The sequence below is a fragment of the Haliotis asinina genome, chromosome 16 (assembly GCF_037392515.1).
Source record: "Haliotis asinina isolate JCU_RB_2024 chromosome 16, JCU_Hal_asi_v2, whole genome shotgun sequence".
Taxonomy (NCBI): Eukaryota; Metazoa; Mollusca; class Gastropoda; order Lepetellida; family Haliotidae; genus Haliotis; species Haliotis asinina.
In genome coordinates, this window is record NC_090295.1 from 45,980,636 (window position 1) to 45,999,237 (window position 18,602).

General features: G+C 42.2%; 1 protein-coding gene across 1 annotated transcript; it reads left to right on the forward strand.

The window, feature by feature from the left end:
* The first annotated feature begins 4,156 nt into the window (after window positions 1-4,156).
* Window positions 4,157-18,287, forward strand: LOC137267820 (acid-sensing ion channel 4-B-like). Its single transcript, XM_067802254.1, has 10 exons — window positions 4,157-4,356; window positions 9,240-9,407; window positions 9,596-9,760; window positions 10,285-10,418; window positions 11,088-11,269; window positions 11,854-12,007; window positions 13,176-13,232; window positions 13,506-15,024; window positions 16,919-17,010; window positions 17,898-18,287. Exons 1-10 carry the CDS (start codon window positions 4,157-4,159, stop codon window positions 18,005-18,007), a joined length of 2,781 nt encoding a protein of 926 aa, XP_067658355.1. The 3' UTR covers window positions 18,008-18,287.
* The last annotated feature ends 315 nt before the right edge of the window (window positions 18,288-18,602 follow it).

Genomic DNA, 18,602 nt, shown 5'->3' on the forward strand with positions numbered 1-18,602 from the left:
CGGCTTCTGACGTCTTCCTTCTCAGTAACTGACAGATCTTAACATGACTCGTTCTTAACTTGTCTTGTGTTTCGGCTCTCCGACTCGATTCCTGGCGCCTCCTGCCTCGTTTCCGGTTTTGACTCAAGACGCGGCAACTAGCATTCTCGGATTTGATCTTCGGTCGATTCAGGGATTCAGTTCACAGCTCCACCCTCGATGTTTAACTTTTGTAACCAAAACACGAGAGATAGTGAATTATCTGAAAATACATTGACAAATAATAAATACATGTAACACAAATCAATTTGGTTTCCAATGCATTCCCGTGCCAAAGAAACGGTCGTAAAATATCTCAATGAGGTAAGTCTTGTTATATAAATAATATAACTGATGAGCCTCGCAACTCACAGAAACCTTGGTTTATCAGTGATAATAATATTTGAGCGTTTTGTAAATGTAAATTATGTCGTATCTTTTACAGATTAAAAATAATATGCAGCTGGGAGAGTTCGGGTATTATCATGTTATATATTTTTTGGAATATTTTCGTTACTCCGATTCTGAAAATATTCCAACCTCCAGAAGCTTCATTCCTCGACTGATTTCTTTCTCTTTGCCAAGTTTGTTTCTCTTATACACTAGCATGAAAACCCGTACCAGGCGAGGAGACGCCAATACCACAGCCCCGTTTGAATCAGCTAGGTTGGCCACGACAAGATGGCGTGAATGATGCATTGCAAACGTACCAACACAGAGGAAAAGGTCATGACTTCGCAAAGGTAAATACCATATTAACAGTTTTCAACATCTGCACTGCAAACGAGCAATTACTGTGAAAGTTAAACTGGTTACCATGGAGACACAATAGTTACCACCTCACCTCTGTGTGCAAAGTCGGGCTTCAAGATCTGCTCCGGTAACAAGCACCACTCCCATTTTCAAAATTGTTACCATGAACTTAGAAGCATTATAAATCCCATATCTGTCTAAATGCATCTGTTCACAACTACACCTATTCATCTACCAGCTTTGCTGAAGACATGTGAACTGGTGGTCTGTTCCTGAAATGGCATCTTTGCTTCCCCGCCAAGGAAATAAGAGAGACAAATTGAATGCATTTTCCCTTTAAATGTTCAAAAATACAGGTTTGTTTTAGATTACAGGGTTCGGTAATTTAACTATTGATTATACTGACAATTACGCCCATCACACACTGGTAATATTTCTTCAGGTAGAATTTGTTTGCTTCGGAATTATTAATATAAAGTGATTGACAGGAACTATATGTTTATGACGGGTGCCACCGGCGGTGTAGGATGCGCTCACCTTTTCGCGAAGACCTGGTGTCATCACTAGTGACTCATAAAAACATACTCTGTCATCGTATCACATTGTGACAATCACTGGATTGTCTGGTTCAGACCCGCTTTGTTTACAAACTACACCACACGGTTGTGATACTGCTGCAACAAATATCTGCTCATGATACATTTGGAATTGTACTATTGACTGTTGACAGAGATTTCTTATGAATTTGGAGCAGTTTTTGTCGATTCTAATTTCAAGAGTTGAAGTCATTAGTATCGTACTCAAGTGATTAAAAAGAAAATCTCCATCGAATCTTCAGAAAAGTGCACTGTTGTAATGGTATCTGTGTGATAGATAAACTCCCATTTGTTTTATCTAATCACTGATATATGGACCAGCATGTCTGTGAGGTAGAAGTCAGAGGTACTTTTATCCATTCAGATTTTGTCTGATCGTCACAAGGTCAAGTTCACACTCATATGAGAGACAACCCCCCATTATCAATGAATCCCCGCCAAATGGCACTTCTTCCAAGATATTCAGTTATGCATATGTATAGTTTCTGCTGTACCCGAAAAGGGTAAGGGTAATGTTTCGAGAATCCTGTCAGCACCATTGACAGGTAGGTAGTGTTTGTCTTCTGTACGGATGATTTCCATTGATCTGAAGGTGAACGGGTGAACCTGATAGTCAGTGATATTTGTAAAATGCTTTGTTTTGGTGTCGATGTCAAACGCTTAGACATTTATGAAAATGGTAATATATAACTTCGTACACTGCTACGTGGGCAAGTGGCCTAACGAGTAAATATGAGCCTGGTGCGATGGCGTTTCACGCCATTTGTGGAAAAACAAAAAAGCAAACCCCAAAGCACAAAAAAATAACAAACGACTGAAGCGAACCTTAGATCATTTAAATTGTTCATTTGCCATTCAGTTATTTATGTGTTTACAATTTGTCTGTCAGGAACTAAGTATGTTAGGGGGATATACGTGAGTTCTGAGAATTTACCACATACGAAAAGGTACAAACTATGAATTGCACTTTACGTGGACTCTGTATGGGGTAACAGGAACATACAGAATGTATCATCAGTTGTTAAATAATAATTACGTGTGTATATATACTTGATTGCTCTTTGCTCGATATTATCATTATTTCCCCGGTATTGCTCCAATAAAATTCCCAGTTGTCATCAAGTATAGTTAATGTTGTATTTGCCATTGTACGCACTGTTAAAAGGAGGAGTAGAACACTTGGACAACATTTAATCACTGTTATTCCTCGCTGAATGGAACAGTCAGGCATGCCTTTCTTTGTTATTTCTACAAGAAGAATGCCTCCACTGACACACTCCGTACCCAACATAACTCCACTTGCTGCTGGTCTTATATTTACATGGTACTTTTCCCAAAGCCAAACTTTAACATCTTCTATACGTTAAATGAAGCAATCGTTGGTTTTGTCCGGGTACGTCCTGGTAATGTACTCTGCTCCCTGAGGACGGAGGCAGCCTGTTTAATGTAGATATGTCAGTAAGTGTAATATCTGCGTTATAACATATACTGATGGATATCAGTGAGCACATAATGCCATATACTATGTGTGGTGTTGATATGTATATATTTATGAACCACACGTCAGTATCACAAAGTACTAACAGTTGATATATGTGGTATGATAGAATTACCAACGGATATGACATTTTGTGGTTTTGTGTTTTGTCTGTTCTTCGCGCATGCAAGGGTCGGGTTTGATTCCAGAATTTACACATTTTTGGTAGGGTCATAAATTCCATATGGCTGAAACTGTCTTGAGCAGCTTAATAGGATCCGAAACAATATAACAGAGTGGCTGTTATATCCTGTAGTAACTCAATAGGGAGGGAAACAAGCAGTGACGCGTGCACAGGATGTTTTCTACTTGCGTGATCAGCTATAATTATTGTGCTGTCTAACCAGTCAGGGGAATTAGGGATCCGACGCCAATAATTTGAAAGAATACGGATCCGACGTTAGTACTAAGGGAGACACTGGATCCAACCCAATAATTAGGGAGAGTCTGAATCCACCCAAGAATTAAAAAAAAAAAAAAAAAAGAGGGTGGATCCGACTTCGATAATTAGGGAAAAATGTATCCAACTCCAGGGTATTTTTTTTAAAAATTCTGGCACAATTAAGGAACTATGGAATGATTGGTGCTGTCGATTAAAAAAATACTCCATGGTAGTTCCTGCCGGCCACCCAGCAGGTAAACGATGTCGTAAAGCAAAGTTGTCATCAAAGTAAAAAGCTCATTATCAAAGTAAAAAGCTCATTACAGTTAGTTCTTAGTGTTTGTAAGTGCATGGTGAATTTAATAGGTATTTGTTCATGCTACCTTTGATGCAATATGTATAGTTTCATTATTTGAGTGGTTTGAACAGGGCTATTGAAGTTGTACGTTCATATTATCGTTGATTGAACTGGCGAAGTACTGTTGTATTAGAACCCCGGCACAGTGGATACATGTTGACAATGAACACAGGCGGTCGTCTCATAGGGAATAATAGACAAATGGTAGTCTGTATACTCACATCTCTCATTTATGCCTTAAAGCTCGCACTCGTGATATGTATTCAATCAAGTGGATTCGCATACCACATGGATTATACTCGTTGTGGACTTAAATTAAATATTGCAACTCAAATGCGTACAAATAAAGAGGTTATACACTCCCTTATCGCTTTATCAATACTGTGTTACCGGCTCATAGCCTGAGATAGAAGAGCCCTGAACGTGTGTACGTAATTATCAGCGGACAGCTGTGATGGTAATTTGGAACTTCCTCTAACATCCCTCGAATATCTCGGTGCAGTCGGAGCGCCATGTCCGGACTGTGCCACAACGTAAAGGGTCGCAGGTTCAAGGTAGCTATTGAAAATAATTCTTCTAGGACGGAACATCAGCAAAACCACCAGGATTTAGTTGAGTGTTGTTGCAGTGACGCCTGGGTCGACTTCACGCAGACAACATCCCTGCAAGGCCTGCGGTACATATGGATGCGAGAGACTATTCCTGTTAGGAGGTGAGGAGCGCGTGGTCTCTGGTACGCCTAATAGCTACAGCTCGGGAGGCCAAAATATGAAAAAACAGACAAGATATGTACGTTGCAATGGCTTTGTAGAAGGTTTATAGAGAGTAGATTTTTTTTATATTAGAGATGTGGAACATTTTTGGGCATCGAAGATTATGATTTTGAAGCTTAACCATGTTGTTTCGGTTTAATCCTAGTGATAACTTCATGCCACTGAAGACAAATGACTAAGTTGGTGTAAGTTAACTAGTACCATCGCTGAAACATGTTTAGTAGGAAGGTGATTTCATAGGTTTAAATTTAAATACATGCAATTAACTATGTTTTTAAACTAAAACAGAATTTCCCTTCAAATATTCATGGCAATATTTAACGTTTCATAGCATTGTGTTTGTTAGTCAGAGATGTGAGTGATATGTCTGTTTTGTCGATTCACTGAAGAAGTTTGACAGGAAGTGCCAATGTTTGTAAAGGACGACAAGCATTTGGAGCTTTTTAAGATCACATATGCTCTAGGGGGTAAGATGTTCACTGGTCAGGACCAGAGGCATGGGTTTATGTACACAAACATCGAGGATACATCAGCCCCTGGGCCCCGAGGGACCAGTGAACAACGCATTTATCTTACCGAACACCTCAATGTTAATTTTGAACTGTTTGAGGCATTGGTATAAAGTTGTACACTTCAAACAACCTGTGTGAATCAAACGATTCAAACTTTATATCGTGCTGTTTTCCCCCGCAGGCATTGTCTCAGTAATTCCCGTTCTTAATATTCACAGGGACTACATTTGAACGTTTTGTCGAAATTTATTCACTGGAATGTTTTCGTAGTCATCATCTTGCAGACGACACACACAAAAATAAATTTAAAGTTATCTACCCTCAGTCGACTTGCATTCGCAAGATATCGGTAATTTCCGTGCATCATGCGTGATTCAATGTTATTTGAGATAAAGAAATACTACCACGAAGTACCGAATGAGTTGCCACTTGCGGCGGGTACACTGAAAATAATAGAAGCGCGATTAGTCAATCAGAAACAGATATTTATGTGTGAGGTAAGACAAATACATAACTTATTCATTGGCATAAGTGAAACTCTTTCATTAAATCTACTCATTTGGACATTTAATTGGCTAAAATCGACCTTCTTGACAACACTGCACAATTCTGTCACGAAAATTTCGACCAATCAGACTGGCGCGCCTCCGTGACGTAATGCGAGCTATACCTATGTGGGTTGCTGTAGTATTCATGTACATTTACAGGGGTAGATTATCTTGTTTATAGCTTGGTGTAAACCTACAATCGTAACAACGTAACAACTGTTTTGAAAAAAATGAAAGCTTTATGTTTTCACAATCTGCTGCCATTTAATTTTGTCATCTGCTTTGCTTTTTTTCCGAGATACAACTTGTTTAATTTCAAAGACGATTCTGTCAAAATCGCTTATTGTCATAATGTTTGTAAATCATGTTACTAACGGTGTCTTGCAAAATCCTTTTGGTCATGATCCAAAAAACATAGTTAACTACGTGTAGGAAGTAGTTTTGATCTTTTAACCTTATGAAAACAAACCAGTGATGTTCTTTAAAGTAAAGTGTTCAACCAAACGTTGGCTTGCGTGATGTCAGCGTTGTATTGTGTCATTTAGAAACACAGCGAGTGAAAGCTGTTTCTGTTCACTAATGTCAACATGGCAAAGCTGTACATAATAGATACGGATAAGATCAATAATGTTTGAATTATTCCCATCTGACATCAGGAAGTGTGGTTGTATGGGAAGTGTTGCTGACCGATGCATAACGTTTACATTGTGTATATTTTGTGTGCCCTTTTCTGCAAATATCAAATCGTGATATTATACACGACCCCCCCCCCCCCCCCCCCTCCCCCTTCTCTCGCAAGTTTTCTTTATTTGCACGTGTTTGCTATGGCCTCCAAAATTGGAAAAAACGGTATGATGCCACGATTGTCAAATGTACAACGTGAACGTGCCGTTGGCATGTGGCAAGCGGGAAGATCAGTTATTGACGTCGCAAGAACACTGGGATGCAGCCGTCGTACTGTGTATGACTTGCGAGGTCGTCTACAACAAACTGGCACCACTTCTGATCGCCCAAGGTTGGGTCGTCCACATGTGACCTCACGAGCAGAAGACCACCAAATCGTCCTACGTCACCTACATGACAGATTTCTGCTGGCTACACGAACCAGGGCTGAGATGTTTGGAGGTCGACTATCCTCACAGACCATTCGAAATCGGTTGCGGGCTGCCAGTCTCCATTCTTGACGTCCATACCGTGGGCCAATATTGACGCCGTTTCATCATCGTCAACGTCTGTTGTGGTCACCTCCGACCGACCCAGAGAGACTAGAATCGAGTCGTCTTTAATCCAGGTTTAACCTCACGGACGGCAGGCATAGAGTGTAGAGACGACGTCGTGAACGGTATGCCCAATGTTGTGTACAGGAAGTCGACAGATTCGGGGGCGGAAGTTGAAGGTGCTTTCTGTGGGAACAACCGTGGTCATCCGTGGAAACCTCACAGCTGCTGCATACCGCGACCAGGTGCTCAGCCCTGAATTCGTTCCTTTGATGGCGGCTCATGGCCCAGATGTTGACACGAAATTTCCTTCTAAACGCTGGAATCAACGTCATGGACTGGCCATCGAGGTCCCCTGACCTTAATCAAATAGAGTACGTTTCGGGTGCATTTGGGAGGAGGCTTCGTGGTCTTAGGAACCAACCTCAGAATTTGCAGGAATTTGGCACTCCTTTGCACGAGCAATGGTGCAAAATCCCCAACCACGTGTTCACAAGCATCAGGCATGAGGAGACGGTGTATGGCAGTGGCGAATGTTGACACGAACCACGTGTTCACAAGCATCAGGCATGAGGAGACGGTGTATGGCAGTGGCGAATGTTGACACGAACCACGTGTTCACAAGCATCAGGCATGAGGAGACGGTGTATGGCAGTGGCGAATGTTGACACGAACCACGTGTTCACAAGCATCAGACATGAGGAGACGGTGTATGGCAGTGGCGAATGTTGACACGAACCACGTGTTCACAAGCATCAGGCATGAGGAGACGGTGTATGGCAGTAGCGAATGTTGACACGAACCACGTGTTCACAAGCATCAGGCATGAGGAGACGGTGTATGGCAGTGGCGAATGTTGACACGAACCACGTGTTCACAAGCGTCAGGCATGAGGAGACGGTGTATGGCAGTGGCGAATGTTGACACGAACCACGTGTTCACAAGCATCAGGCATGAGGAGACGGTGTATGGCAGTGGTGAATGTTGACACGAACCACGTGTTCACAAGCATCAGGCATGAGGAGACGGTGTATGGCAGTAGCGAATGTTGACACGAACCACGTGTTCACAAGCATCAGGCATGAGGAGACGGTGTATGGCAGTGGTGAATGTTGACACGAACCACGTGTTCACAAGCATCAGGCATGAGGAGACGGTGTATGGCAGTAGCGAATGTTGACACGAACCACGTGTTCACAAGCATCAGGCATGAGGAGACGGTGTATGGCAGTGGCGAATGTTGACACGAACCACGTGTTCACAAGCATCAGGCATGAGGAGACGGTGTGTGGCAGTGGCGAATGTTGACACGAACCACGTGTTCACAAGCATCAGGCATGAGGAGACGGTGTATGGCAGTGGCGAATGTTGACACGAACCACGTGTTCACAAGCATCAGGCATGAGGAGACGGTGTATGGTCTGCAGTTCTAGCATGATAATAGGAATTGGAATCAACGTCATGGTCTGGCCATCGAGGACCTTAATCCAACAGAGTACGTTTGGGATGCACTTGGGAGAAGGCTTCGTGGTCTTAGGAACCAACCTCAGAATTTGCGCTGCCTTGGAAGAGCAATGGCGCAGAATCCCCAACCACATTTTCACAAGCATCGGGCAGTCGATGAGGAGACGGTGTTTGGCAGTGGTTGAAAAAATAATACATGGGGAAGCCTAACACAATACTGAACTGATAAATTTCGAATTTTTCTTCTTGTAACTTGACATTCTGTATACCAATATTTTGGAACGGCGGTGTAGCCTAATGGAACTGATTGTGGCACTGTCAGTGTATCGGGTACATTACACAGATCTCAGCAATGAAATAATAACAATATTTAAGCATCTTACCACCTCTTGTTCTTTTATAGTGCCCTGAAGAAAGAAGTTTCTTTTTTGACTCAGTATAGTTACTTTCACATTCAAGCAGATCATGCCTAAAAGTGAATATGTCATCACAAGAAAGTCAAAACTGAGAGTCCTAACCTTCCTATAAATATAATTTGGGGATGACTATTGAGGGGAAGTAAGAGTAACTCCACAGGGCTACTAATTTGGATCGGATGGTTCGACTCCGGTTAAATACGATTCATTCAATCCCGATGGCAATGAACATTGGCTCCTGCTTTCAGTCACCGCATTGTCTAAACCAGGCTCAAATGTTTATATGTCCACGTGATATGTCCGGAATACCGAAATGCTTTACTCTCTGGCATATGGTTTTCTTTTTCGAGACAAATTCTAGAAAAACGACAGACTAATCTAGAATCAAATGGAACTTTCTAGAAGGTATAGCGCCATGTCTGTTTACAGACGCTTCTTTTCTTTGTCTTATATATCACACATCCCATATCATATATTACCTCGTCCTCAGGTATTATTGCTTGCTACAAGTACCACCATATGGTGGACTGTGTTATTTTGATGTGTCATTTATATTTTACTATCGCGCAGAGTTTGGAGGAGATTCTATTCCAACACCATCGTCACTGCTGGCATATTGATAAGGGCGGCGTAAAACTAAACTCAATCATTCACCCTCGTTCCAGACTGCTATGGCTTCTTCTAACAGTGACGTGTGTCGCCGTGATGAGCTACCAGATTGTGGAACGCGTCATCTACTTTTACAACCACCCCGTCACCGTCAACGTCAAGGTCAAGTACAACAAAACCCTCTTCTTTCCTACGATCACCATATGCAACCAGAATACTTTCCGGTGTGTACATAGCGCAAGAGTTTTGTGTCATAGTTACGTTTTACGTCATATTACGTTTATATGAACAATACCGTACTTCCCTTAAAATAATGACGTCTACAATTACTGATGTAAATAGTACGCGTAATGATAAATAAACATATATTGACGTTACTACCACCCAGTTATCTAACGCTCTTTTAAAACAGTGCCAGCAAAGCAGCAGAACTGGGATACTATGAATTTCTGACCGACATGTTTACCGGAGGTAGACGAATGTCTGTCCTTGACCTTGAGAGTAGAAACGCCACAAACATAACCTTGAGGCATCTGTACGCCAGCACAGCTCACACAATGGAAGATATGATAGTCAGGTAATCGTATTGACACAACTGCACCTTGTAATTGGGGGTCAAACGCGATTAGTGCTTTTAGGAGCTTTGATTTAATAGATACGTACCATCGAGTCGATTATGTGGGCGGTGATGGCCATCGACTTCCGAACTTCACATGATTTTCACCAACCTATGGATCAGGAGACTTCGTTGATGCAAGTCATCGTATCCCAACTGGGTAAATCAGTGTTCGTGATGTTGATCACTGGATCCGGTCCGGTCTTGATTATTTACAAACAGACGTCATATAGTAAGACGCAAGACTACACACACATGCTCACTTACTCGCATTCTGCTTGAATCTAAAATACCATCTATACACAGGCAATATAATAGCCACTCACATAATGCAACTTGAGCACATACACTTCATGACCTTTTGAGAAGCTGACATTTTCGTCACATTAATGATGCATTAGTTGACATTAACTGCTTTTCCATACTCTCACACATACACTGACAATAATTCCTTGTACATACAGTTGTATATTTCCTTCCGACAGTTGTCAATGGCGAGGAGAACCCTGTGGCATCTTCAACTTCACTGAGATAATGACAGATCACGGGGTCTGCTTCTCGTTCAATCTGCCTGACCCAAACACCTCTGTCTCAGAACGTCTCCACGTCACAGACGCAGGTTGGTCAAGTTGCTTCAAAAACAGTTACTTCAATGAAAGGGTACCTTATAGGAAACAGACGATACGTCACTACCTGCCTGCATAGACGGATGTACCAGTCATCTAAGGCACCGCAATTATCTGTGCATAATTACGTCCCATAGAACGAGCAGAATCCGAAGACACTGAGCTCAGCTCCAAAGCTAGTCGTCTATTTAATGTAACTCGTTAGGTCCTGAGGCGCCAGTCATGAACATTATATTTAACTGCGTGGATCGAGAATTCAAGGTTGCTAATTTGGCCAAATGGGTCAGTGTACCCGACAATATCCATCCCTTATATACCTTCTCCAGACATACTCGTGAAGATCCGGGTTAGCATTGATCTTCAGTAACCCATGCTTGTGGTAAGAGGCGACTAACGGCATCGGGTGGTCAGTCTTGCTGACTTGGTAGACACAGTCATCGTAGATCGCTGCGCATGCTCATTGATCACTGGATTGTCTGGGCCAGAATCGATTATTTACAAAACGCCACCGTGTAACTGGAATATTGTCCAGATTCGATGATGTCCATGTCTCCGGTCTAAAACAAGGATAATTCCAAGCGTGATGGTCCACAAACAAACAAGAAAGCGCATACAAATACGAACAATGCATGTGTATTAATTTCGACCTGATCTGTGTCCAGGAGCTGAGAACGGTCTGTCCCTGACGCTGAATGTGGAGCAGTACGAGTACATGCCGGGGCCCCACGACGCCGCGGGGGTGAAGATCCTCATCCATGACCACCAACAGTTCCCCAAGGTCCAGGAGCTCGGTATCGCCCTTCCCACTGGGACACATTCATTTGTGGGCATGCAGCTGATCTCGGTAAGCTGTCAGTCAGCATCTTTGTTCCTTTCCTTGGCATCTTTGTATCTAAGTATCTTAGCAGCCTAGCATGCAGGTCATCTCCGTAAGCTGTCGGTCAGCATCTCATCATCTAAGCAGCGCACCGCGGAGAAGTAGCCTGTTAAATTGCTTGTTTCAAATCAATCACTGGAGTTGTCTCATTTATATCATCTAGATGTTGCACGACCAGTTTATCGTGCGTCTGAATCTAACTACGAGACATGGAGCAATTTGTGAAGTTCAGTCACACTCTTTGTATTTAAGCTTACGTGACGGCGTTTATTGACCATTTCGGATCGTTCCAAGCTACATGACACCTCCATCCTTCGCATCCAGACCACCTCATTATTGTAGGAAATTCTAAAGCTATTCAGGTCTCAGATGCGAGTATTTTCCAACAATTCCACGATGAAGAAAAGCCCAGACAAACCGGTGCAAACCAACGAGTAAAGTAAAGACAGAGAGACACACTTGGCGACAGGACAAGCCCATATACCGGACGTTCGTAATACAAACCCATTGCTCTTTATTACTGCTGTATAGTTTAATATTCTCTTTTCTAGATTAATAACCTTCCTAAACCACACGGAGAGTGTCAGTGCCCTAACCTGAAGTACTTTCCTCACTACTCAATCGAGACGTGCCAAGTGGAATGTTCCATGCTGAATATTTACCACAGATGTGGCTGTAGGCTGTTCTACATGCCGGAAACGGAAGGTAGGAGAGCGATACCATATTCACTGTAGGGGTGTGTAGCTTGTTTGATTCTGAGAACAGGGGTGAAGCCGCCAGACACTGATCATGTGTAAGCAGAGCCTTACGCTATGAAGTTTTGCGAGTGATTTATTTTCAATCAAATAATTCATTTTCAGGTAAAAAACAAAGAAGAAATGTGGACCTTTTCAACCTTGTGGTGGAGCCTAGTGGTTAATGTGTTAGCTCGGTGGTTAATGTGTTAGCTCGGTGGTTAATGTGTTGTCTCGGTGGTTGATGTGTTAGCTCAGTGGTTAATGTGGTGTCGCGGTGGTTAATGTGGTGTCTCGGTGGTTAATGTGGTGTCTCGGTGGTTGATGTGTTAGCTCAGTGGTTAATGTGTTAGCTCGGTGGTTAATGTGTTAGCTCGGTGGTTAATGTGGTGTCTCGGTGGTTAATGTGGTGTCTCAGTGGTTAATGTGTTAGCTCGGTGGTTAATGTGTTGTCTCGGTGGTTGATGTGTTGTCTCGGTGGTTATTGTGTTAGCTCGGTGGTTAATGTGGTGTCTCGGTGGTTAATGTGGTGTCTCGGTGGTTAATGTGTTAGTTCGGTGGCTAATGTGTTGTCTCGGTGGTTAATGTGGTAGCTCGGTGGTTAATGTGTTAGGTCGGCGGTTAATGTGTTAGCTCGGTGGTTAATGTGTTGTCTCGGTGGTTAATGTGTTGGTTCGGTGGTTAATGTGTTGGCTAATGTGTTAGCTCGGTGGTTAATGTGTTGGCTCGGTGGTTAATGTGTTAGCTCGGTGGTTAATGTGTTGGCTAATGTGTTAGCTCGGTGGTTAATGTGTTGGCTCGGTGGTTAATGTGTTGGCTCGTTGCTTGATGTGTTGGCTCGGTAAAATTGAAACCAGGATGCTTTTCCCATCTTGTTACAAGGGAACCGAGCCATTTGTTTATATTGTTGCATTTCTGCTACAAGAAGGCGTAAAAGGGAACATGTGAGTGAGTGAGTATAGTTTTACGCTACATTTAGCAATAGTCCAGCAATATCACGGCGGGGGACACTAGAAATGGGTTTCAAACATTTTACCCATTTGGGAATCGAACCCAGGTTTTCGGCGTGACGAGTGAACGCTTTAACCACTATGTTGTCCCACAGCCCCTCGAGAACATGTATTACATATCTGTTTTAGATGACATCCCACTGTGCACGCTGAGGGACTACTACAGCTGCTACAAGCCATTTGCGGGTAAGATTTCAGTTTGTTCCGTAAACTGCTTTTCGTACTTAATTAGTGGTACTCATATATGTGATGATATATAAGTGATTTGGTAGATTTTCAGTGTCTAAAATCAATGCGCTAAATACTAAGGAAAATTCTTTTGTCAGCCCTAGATAATATGAAAAGCACGAACACACGTACACGCACAAGGTTTCTAATGAAATATTATATTATATGATATTATGATATACATAGATGGAGATTGGTTAAAAACTGAATCGTTCATTTGATTTTTGGCAGTGGAGATTCGAGAGTCTGTGCAACAGAACTGCCACTGCCCTATCCCATGCAACTATACACTCTTTGATGCAACCGTATCGTACGCCACAACCTCGACCTTCGTTATCGACCGTTTCCTTAGCAACACTAACAGATCAGCTCTGAAAATGAAATACCAAAACGCTAGAGACATCACCCATCGTCTTCAAATCAACAAAGCTCAAGAACTTCGAACACTATTACAAACTTTGGACCAAAACTTCGAGATGTTAAGACACGTGATTTTCGATCTAAAGGGCAAGATCAACGAACAGAGAATGCAACTGATAAATATCTCGGCAGACTTCTTATGGAACTGGAATGAGACCGATATGTATTTCCAGTACCAAAACTACATTCATCTGAAGGACCTTGCCCGGGCCAGAGATGCCATGAACGAACGAACCTACTCCGTCATAGCACACGGGGTGCAGGAGTTTACCTTCAGTGTTGAGAGGAAAATTGAGCAATTGGTTGATGCAGAGATCAATGAGACGTCAGTGAGGAAAATGCTCTTCATCATGGTCAAGAATCAACTTGAAGCAAGGATAGACATGGCCAAAAGGACAATACAAAACCACACCCAACTTTTATCAAGCTACCTCAATGGAACACCAGTCTTTAACTACAGGTTCAGAAAGTTCAATCGGAAATACAGTTACCTTCTGATCCCCAAGGAGCTGATTCATCGAGCATTTCACAGGTCCGACATTGTCAGAAGACATACAAGTCAGCTTGAGAGTGATATCAAGGACATGATTTACTGGATGGAAGAATACGAAAATCTTGCTATGTCAGCGTTTATGAATGGAAGCATAAATGATACATTATTGTATTTTACTAACATACATTTTTTAGACAAATGCAGACAATTTTTGCAAAGTAAAAGCCACTTCTTTAATGATTTTATAGAATGGATGGTTATACAGTTAAATAAGAGGGAGCGGGATTTCTTTCACATTAAAAAGGACTTTAGAAAGGCACGTGACGTTACGTCAAAGTATCTGGGCGTTGTACGGGATGCAATGGAAAACATCCTTGTGTCCTTAGAGGATTTAGAGAAAGGGAAACGTGTGTGCGAGGACTACTTGAACTATGGGAATATAAGCTTGGAGGTTGCGGCACACTTCTTCAGGTCTAAAGCTTTTCAGAATAATGTCAACAATTTAAATGTGTTCTTCGCGACTGTTAGGAACAGAGGCCAGAATGTTTACGACAGCTGGGACAAGCTGTCTGTGGTTAGTCAAGAGATGTGGAATTTCACCTTGATGCAGGTGGACCTTATGCCTTACTGGAGATACATGAACATAAGCAGGTACTTGAGAAACAGCTCGGAGGTGATTCGGGAGATCAAGGACAGCTTTGTCGACCATCGAGACATTATTGACGTCCAGCGTGGGTTCGACAACAAAGACGAGACGTTCCTACAGAGTCTCCATAGTCTCTCGGATCTTTTGGACGAGTTCCACGCCAGTAGTCACGTGGATTCAGCGTTTGTCAAGTAAGTGGATAACGTTTGATATATATTTCTCAGAACTAAGTTTTCGGTAGAAGACGTTGACTTTCAGGAACTTACCCATAGAAGAGATCAACAGTTGAAGGATAAATAAAGGACTAGTGAATATTATACCGCACACTTCACATTCACCCGGTAGCTTTAGCCGTGAAGATCCGTGTTGGAATTGATCTTCAGTAACCCATGTTTGTCGTAAAAGGCGACTATAGGGGTCGGGTGGTCAGGTTTGCTGCCTTGGTTTACACATGTCACCTGTTCCCATTTGCACAGATCTATGTTCATGCCATTGATCACTAGGTTGTCTGGTCCAAACTCGATTATTTACAGATCGCCGCCATATAGCTGGAATACTGCTGAGCAGGGTGTGAAACTAAACTCACTCACTTACTTTAACCGGAGATTTCCAAAGTTGGAACTCCCGGTCGTGAAACGCACGCACACACATACGCAGAGACGTAAACATCCACGATAAAACAACCGCTCATTTTCATACTCAAGATGACTTTCTATTTGTTGCTCTCTCTCTCTCCCTTTCTTTCTCTCTCCCTTTCTACCCCCCCCTCTCTCTCTCTCTCTCAGAGTTGGTTAATCACACATGTATAACTGAATTAAACCAGTTGTTAGGAATGTATTGTTAGTTTGTGAAAATAGTGTGTATCTCAGTCACCTCAGTTACAACGGTTATGTGTGTATTAAACGCCGAAGATCATCAGTAGATAACGAGTAATACCAAGGAGGATTATCGCTCTTGAAATGAAATGGAAGGTAAGTAACCTCCCTCACTCTCACACGCATACACTCTCTCTATGACGCCAGCATGTAGATTGTACAGGATGTTAGGAAACCGTAATTTAATTAACCTTCTATACATGACTGTGTGATTGAAGGAAAGCGAGGTCTGAACAAACCATAATTCAGCAGACACTCCCATTCACTTGAATCATAGGTTTGTTGGCCATGGAACATTCTGGGGTGTGCCGTTCATTTTAAGCATTTCGTGTGAAGTGTTTCGCTTCAGGGCGATCTCTGTTGTGTTTAAATAGTAATGTAGATGTATATTGACAATACGATTGCCACTGGAGCGGGGACGATAACGGAACAGGTAATTATTATATCTGATCTCAGCGATGTCAGCAATGGCTTAGTGTACTTTTGGGGAAAATGTGGAAATGGAAAAAGTGATCATTTGTTAATTTCGATTGAAAACGCTTTTGCTTTAGATATTAAACGTAGCTCTATATCGCAACTAACTATATGCTTGTCTTTTTTTATTGCCATCAAGAGATCTGGACAGTCTATCTGTCCGTTACTTCACTAAATAACGGATTGTTGGTATTTCCGTTAGGGGAATAATCTTGCAAGAAAAGACGTATACAATTTCAGCACTAAACAAACGGGTCTAAACGGGTGTAAACAGTTTGTAATGCCATGTTTTGAAGAGAGATTGCCATCTGTTGGAAATCGTGATTCCTTGAAGCTAAAGGTCCACGCGATATGACGGTATACACGATTAGTGTTGTGACGTCATGACACATTCGTACACAATGGTATCAGAATATGTCAATGTTTCACAGGATATGAAAGTTAATAAATATTTATATAACACCTGTTGTATTCTCTTACATATATTCAAACCTGATATATTCTATATACCACACATGAAGCTGTATGCTTGCACTTTACGTTCTTATATAGGGGGTAGTGTAGTCCAGTGGTGAAAGTGTTTGTCAAGCCGAAGAGGGTTCGGTTCAACACATGGGTACAATGTGTGAAGCCAATGTATGGTGTCCCACACCGTGATATTCCTGGAATATTGGTAGAATCGATGTAATTCACTTACTACTTTCTTATGTAAAATTTTAATGGTTTTTTTTTTCAGGGAAAACTTCTTGAAGCTGGAAGTCTATTTCCGCCAACTGAGCTATGAACAACACACTCAACAAATCGCCTATGACGTGTTTGCTCTGTTATGTGAGTATTTGTCCAGCTGTGAGTATTCCGGGATTGGTTCAAGACATGTTTATCTGTGTGGATCGGTTGGTTACTTAGTGACTGTGTTGATTGCGATGGTCTTTGCTCAAAGCTGCTGGCAATATCACAGGCCTGTCTCATGTAGATTCAATCAGTTACAGGCGGCCGTTGTGATACACCGCTATAAACTACCAACATGCAAATCTTACAGGTACGGGGCTGTGATGTAGCCTAGCGGACAAAACGTTCGTTCGTTACGCCGAAGACCCGGGTTCGATTTCCCACATGGGATAAAAATGTGAAGCCCATTTCTGGTGATATTGCAGGAACATTGCTTAAAGAGGAGTAAAACTTCCCTCACTTACTGACTGTAGAGGTTCAGAAAAACTACGTTTCCCTGGCCATGTGTATTACATTTTAGGGGAAGTGCGTACAACGAACGACGGTTGGATATATTAAAATATTATTAATGACCCGTTTGAGTTCTTAGTTTACTGCGCTTGGGCTTCTAATAAACGCCAGTGAGTTTAGCTTTACGCCATGCTCAGCAATATTACAGCTAAAAGGCGGCGATCTGTATGTAATCTGGGCCAGACTTACCAGTGATCAATGGCATGAACATCTGACTTGCTTGGCAACTGGGATACGATGTGCCAACCAAGTCAGCGAGCCTGACGACAAGCATGCGTTTTGAAGATCAATTCTAAACCGGACCTTCACGGGTCATTTTCAAACAAAAACAACACCTCCATCGATTTCATCAATAATTTCCACTGTTCTGTTCGTACTTATGTTCACTTCTAATTTATCTTATCCGTCTTGGTATATCATTCGTTCCGCTTGTCATCCCGCTAGTGCTGAGACTCACTCACTCACTCTTGTACTAGGTGACATCGGGGGATCTATGGGACTCTTCATCGGAGCCAGTGTCCTCACTATCGTGGAAATCTTAGACCTCATCATGTTTCAAGCACTAAGGCTTTCAAACAAAGGGTGAACTACAGAGCTTCCCGTTCTGGGATGACCAGCTTCAAGTTCACGGGTCACCAGCTTATGTTCTCGGATCACCATGTTCATATTCTCGGATCACCAGCTTCATGCTTTTGGATTACCAGTTTCATGTTCTCGGATCACTAGCTTCGTGTTCTCGGACCATAAGCTTCAGGTTCTTAAATCACCATATTTATGTTAATGGATCGTCGGCTCTGTGTCCTTGGGTCACCGCTTGATATTCTCGGATCACCAGCTTCATGTTCTCGGATCACCAGATTGCTAACCCGCACCATGTCACTGACTGGGCTATATATATGTGGATAGATTTGAATCCTGACTTACAAAACGATAGATGTGAAAATTACATAGATGAGCCAGCACCTTAAGTGTTCCATTTACTCAAGATGGAGTTGTAATTAGATTTGGGAATTGCATTTCAAGCTTTTGCTTCTTTTTCATTCTGTACATTGTTAACGCATGCACAAGTCGATGATAAAGATAACTACACATTCCTAAACAAGGCTGTAGTGATAATTATTGTAATATTTCTACTCACAAATTATTGAAATACTTTGAAAGTTTGGGGTATGTGATATAAT

Excerpts from the sequence above, each read along its gene's own strand:
- LOC137267820 (XM_067802254.1), top strand. The coding sequence starts at position 4,157 with ATGTCCGGACTGTGCCACAACGTAAAGGGTCGCAGGTTCAAGGTAGCT. Across the intron at positions 9,408-9,595 it reads TGCAACCAGAATACTTTCCG|TGCCAGCAAAGCAGCAGAAC; the intron begins GTGTGTACATAG and ends CTTTTAAAACAG. Across the intron at positions 15,025-16,918 it reads GTGGATTCAGCGTTTGTCAA|GGAAAACTTCTTGAAGCTGG; the intron begins GTAAGTGGATAA and ends TTTTTTTTTCAG.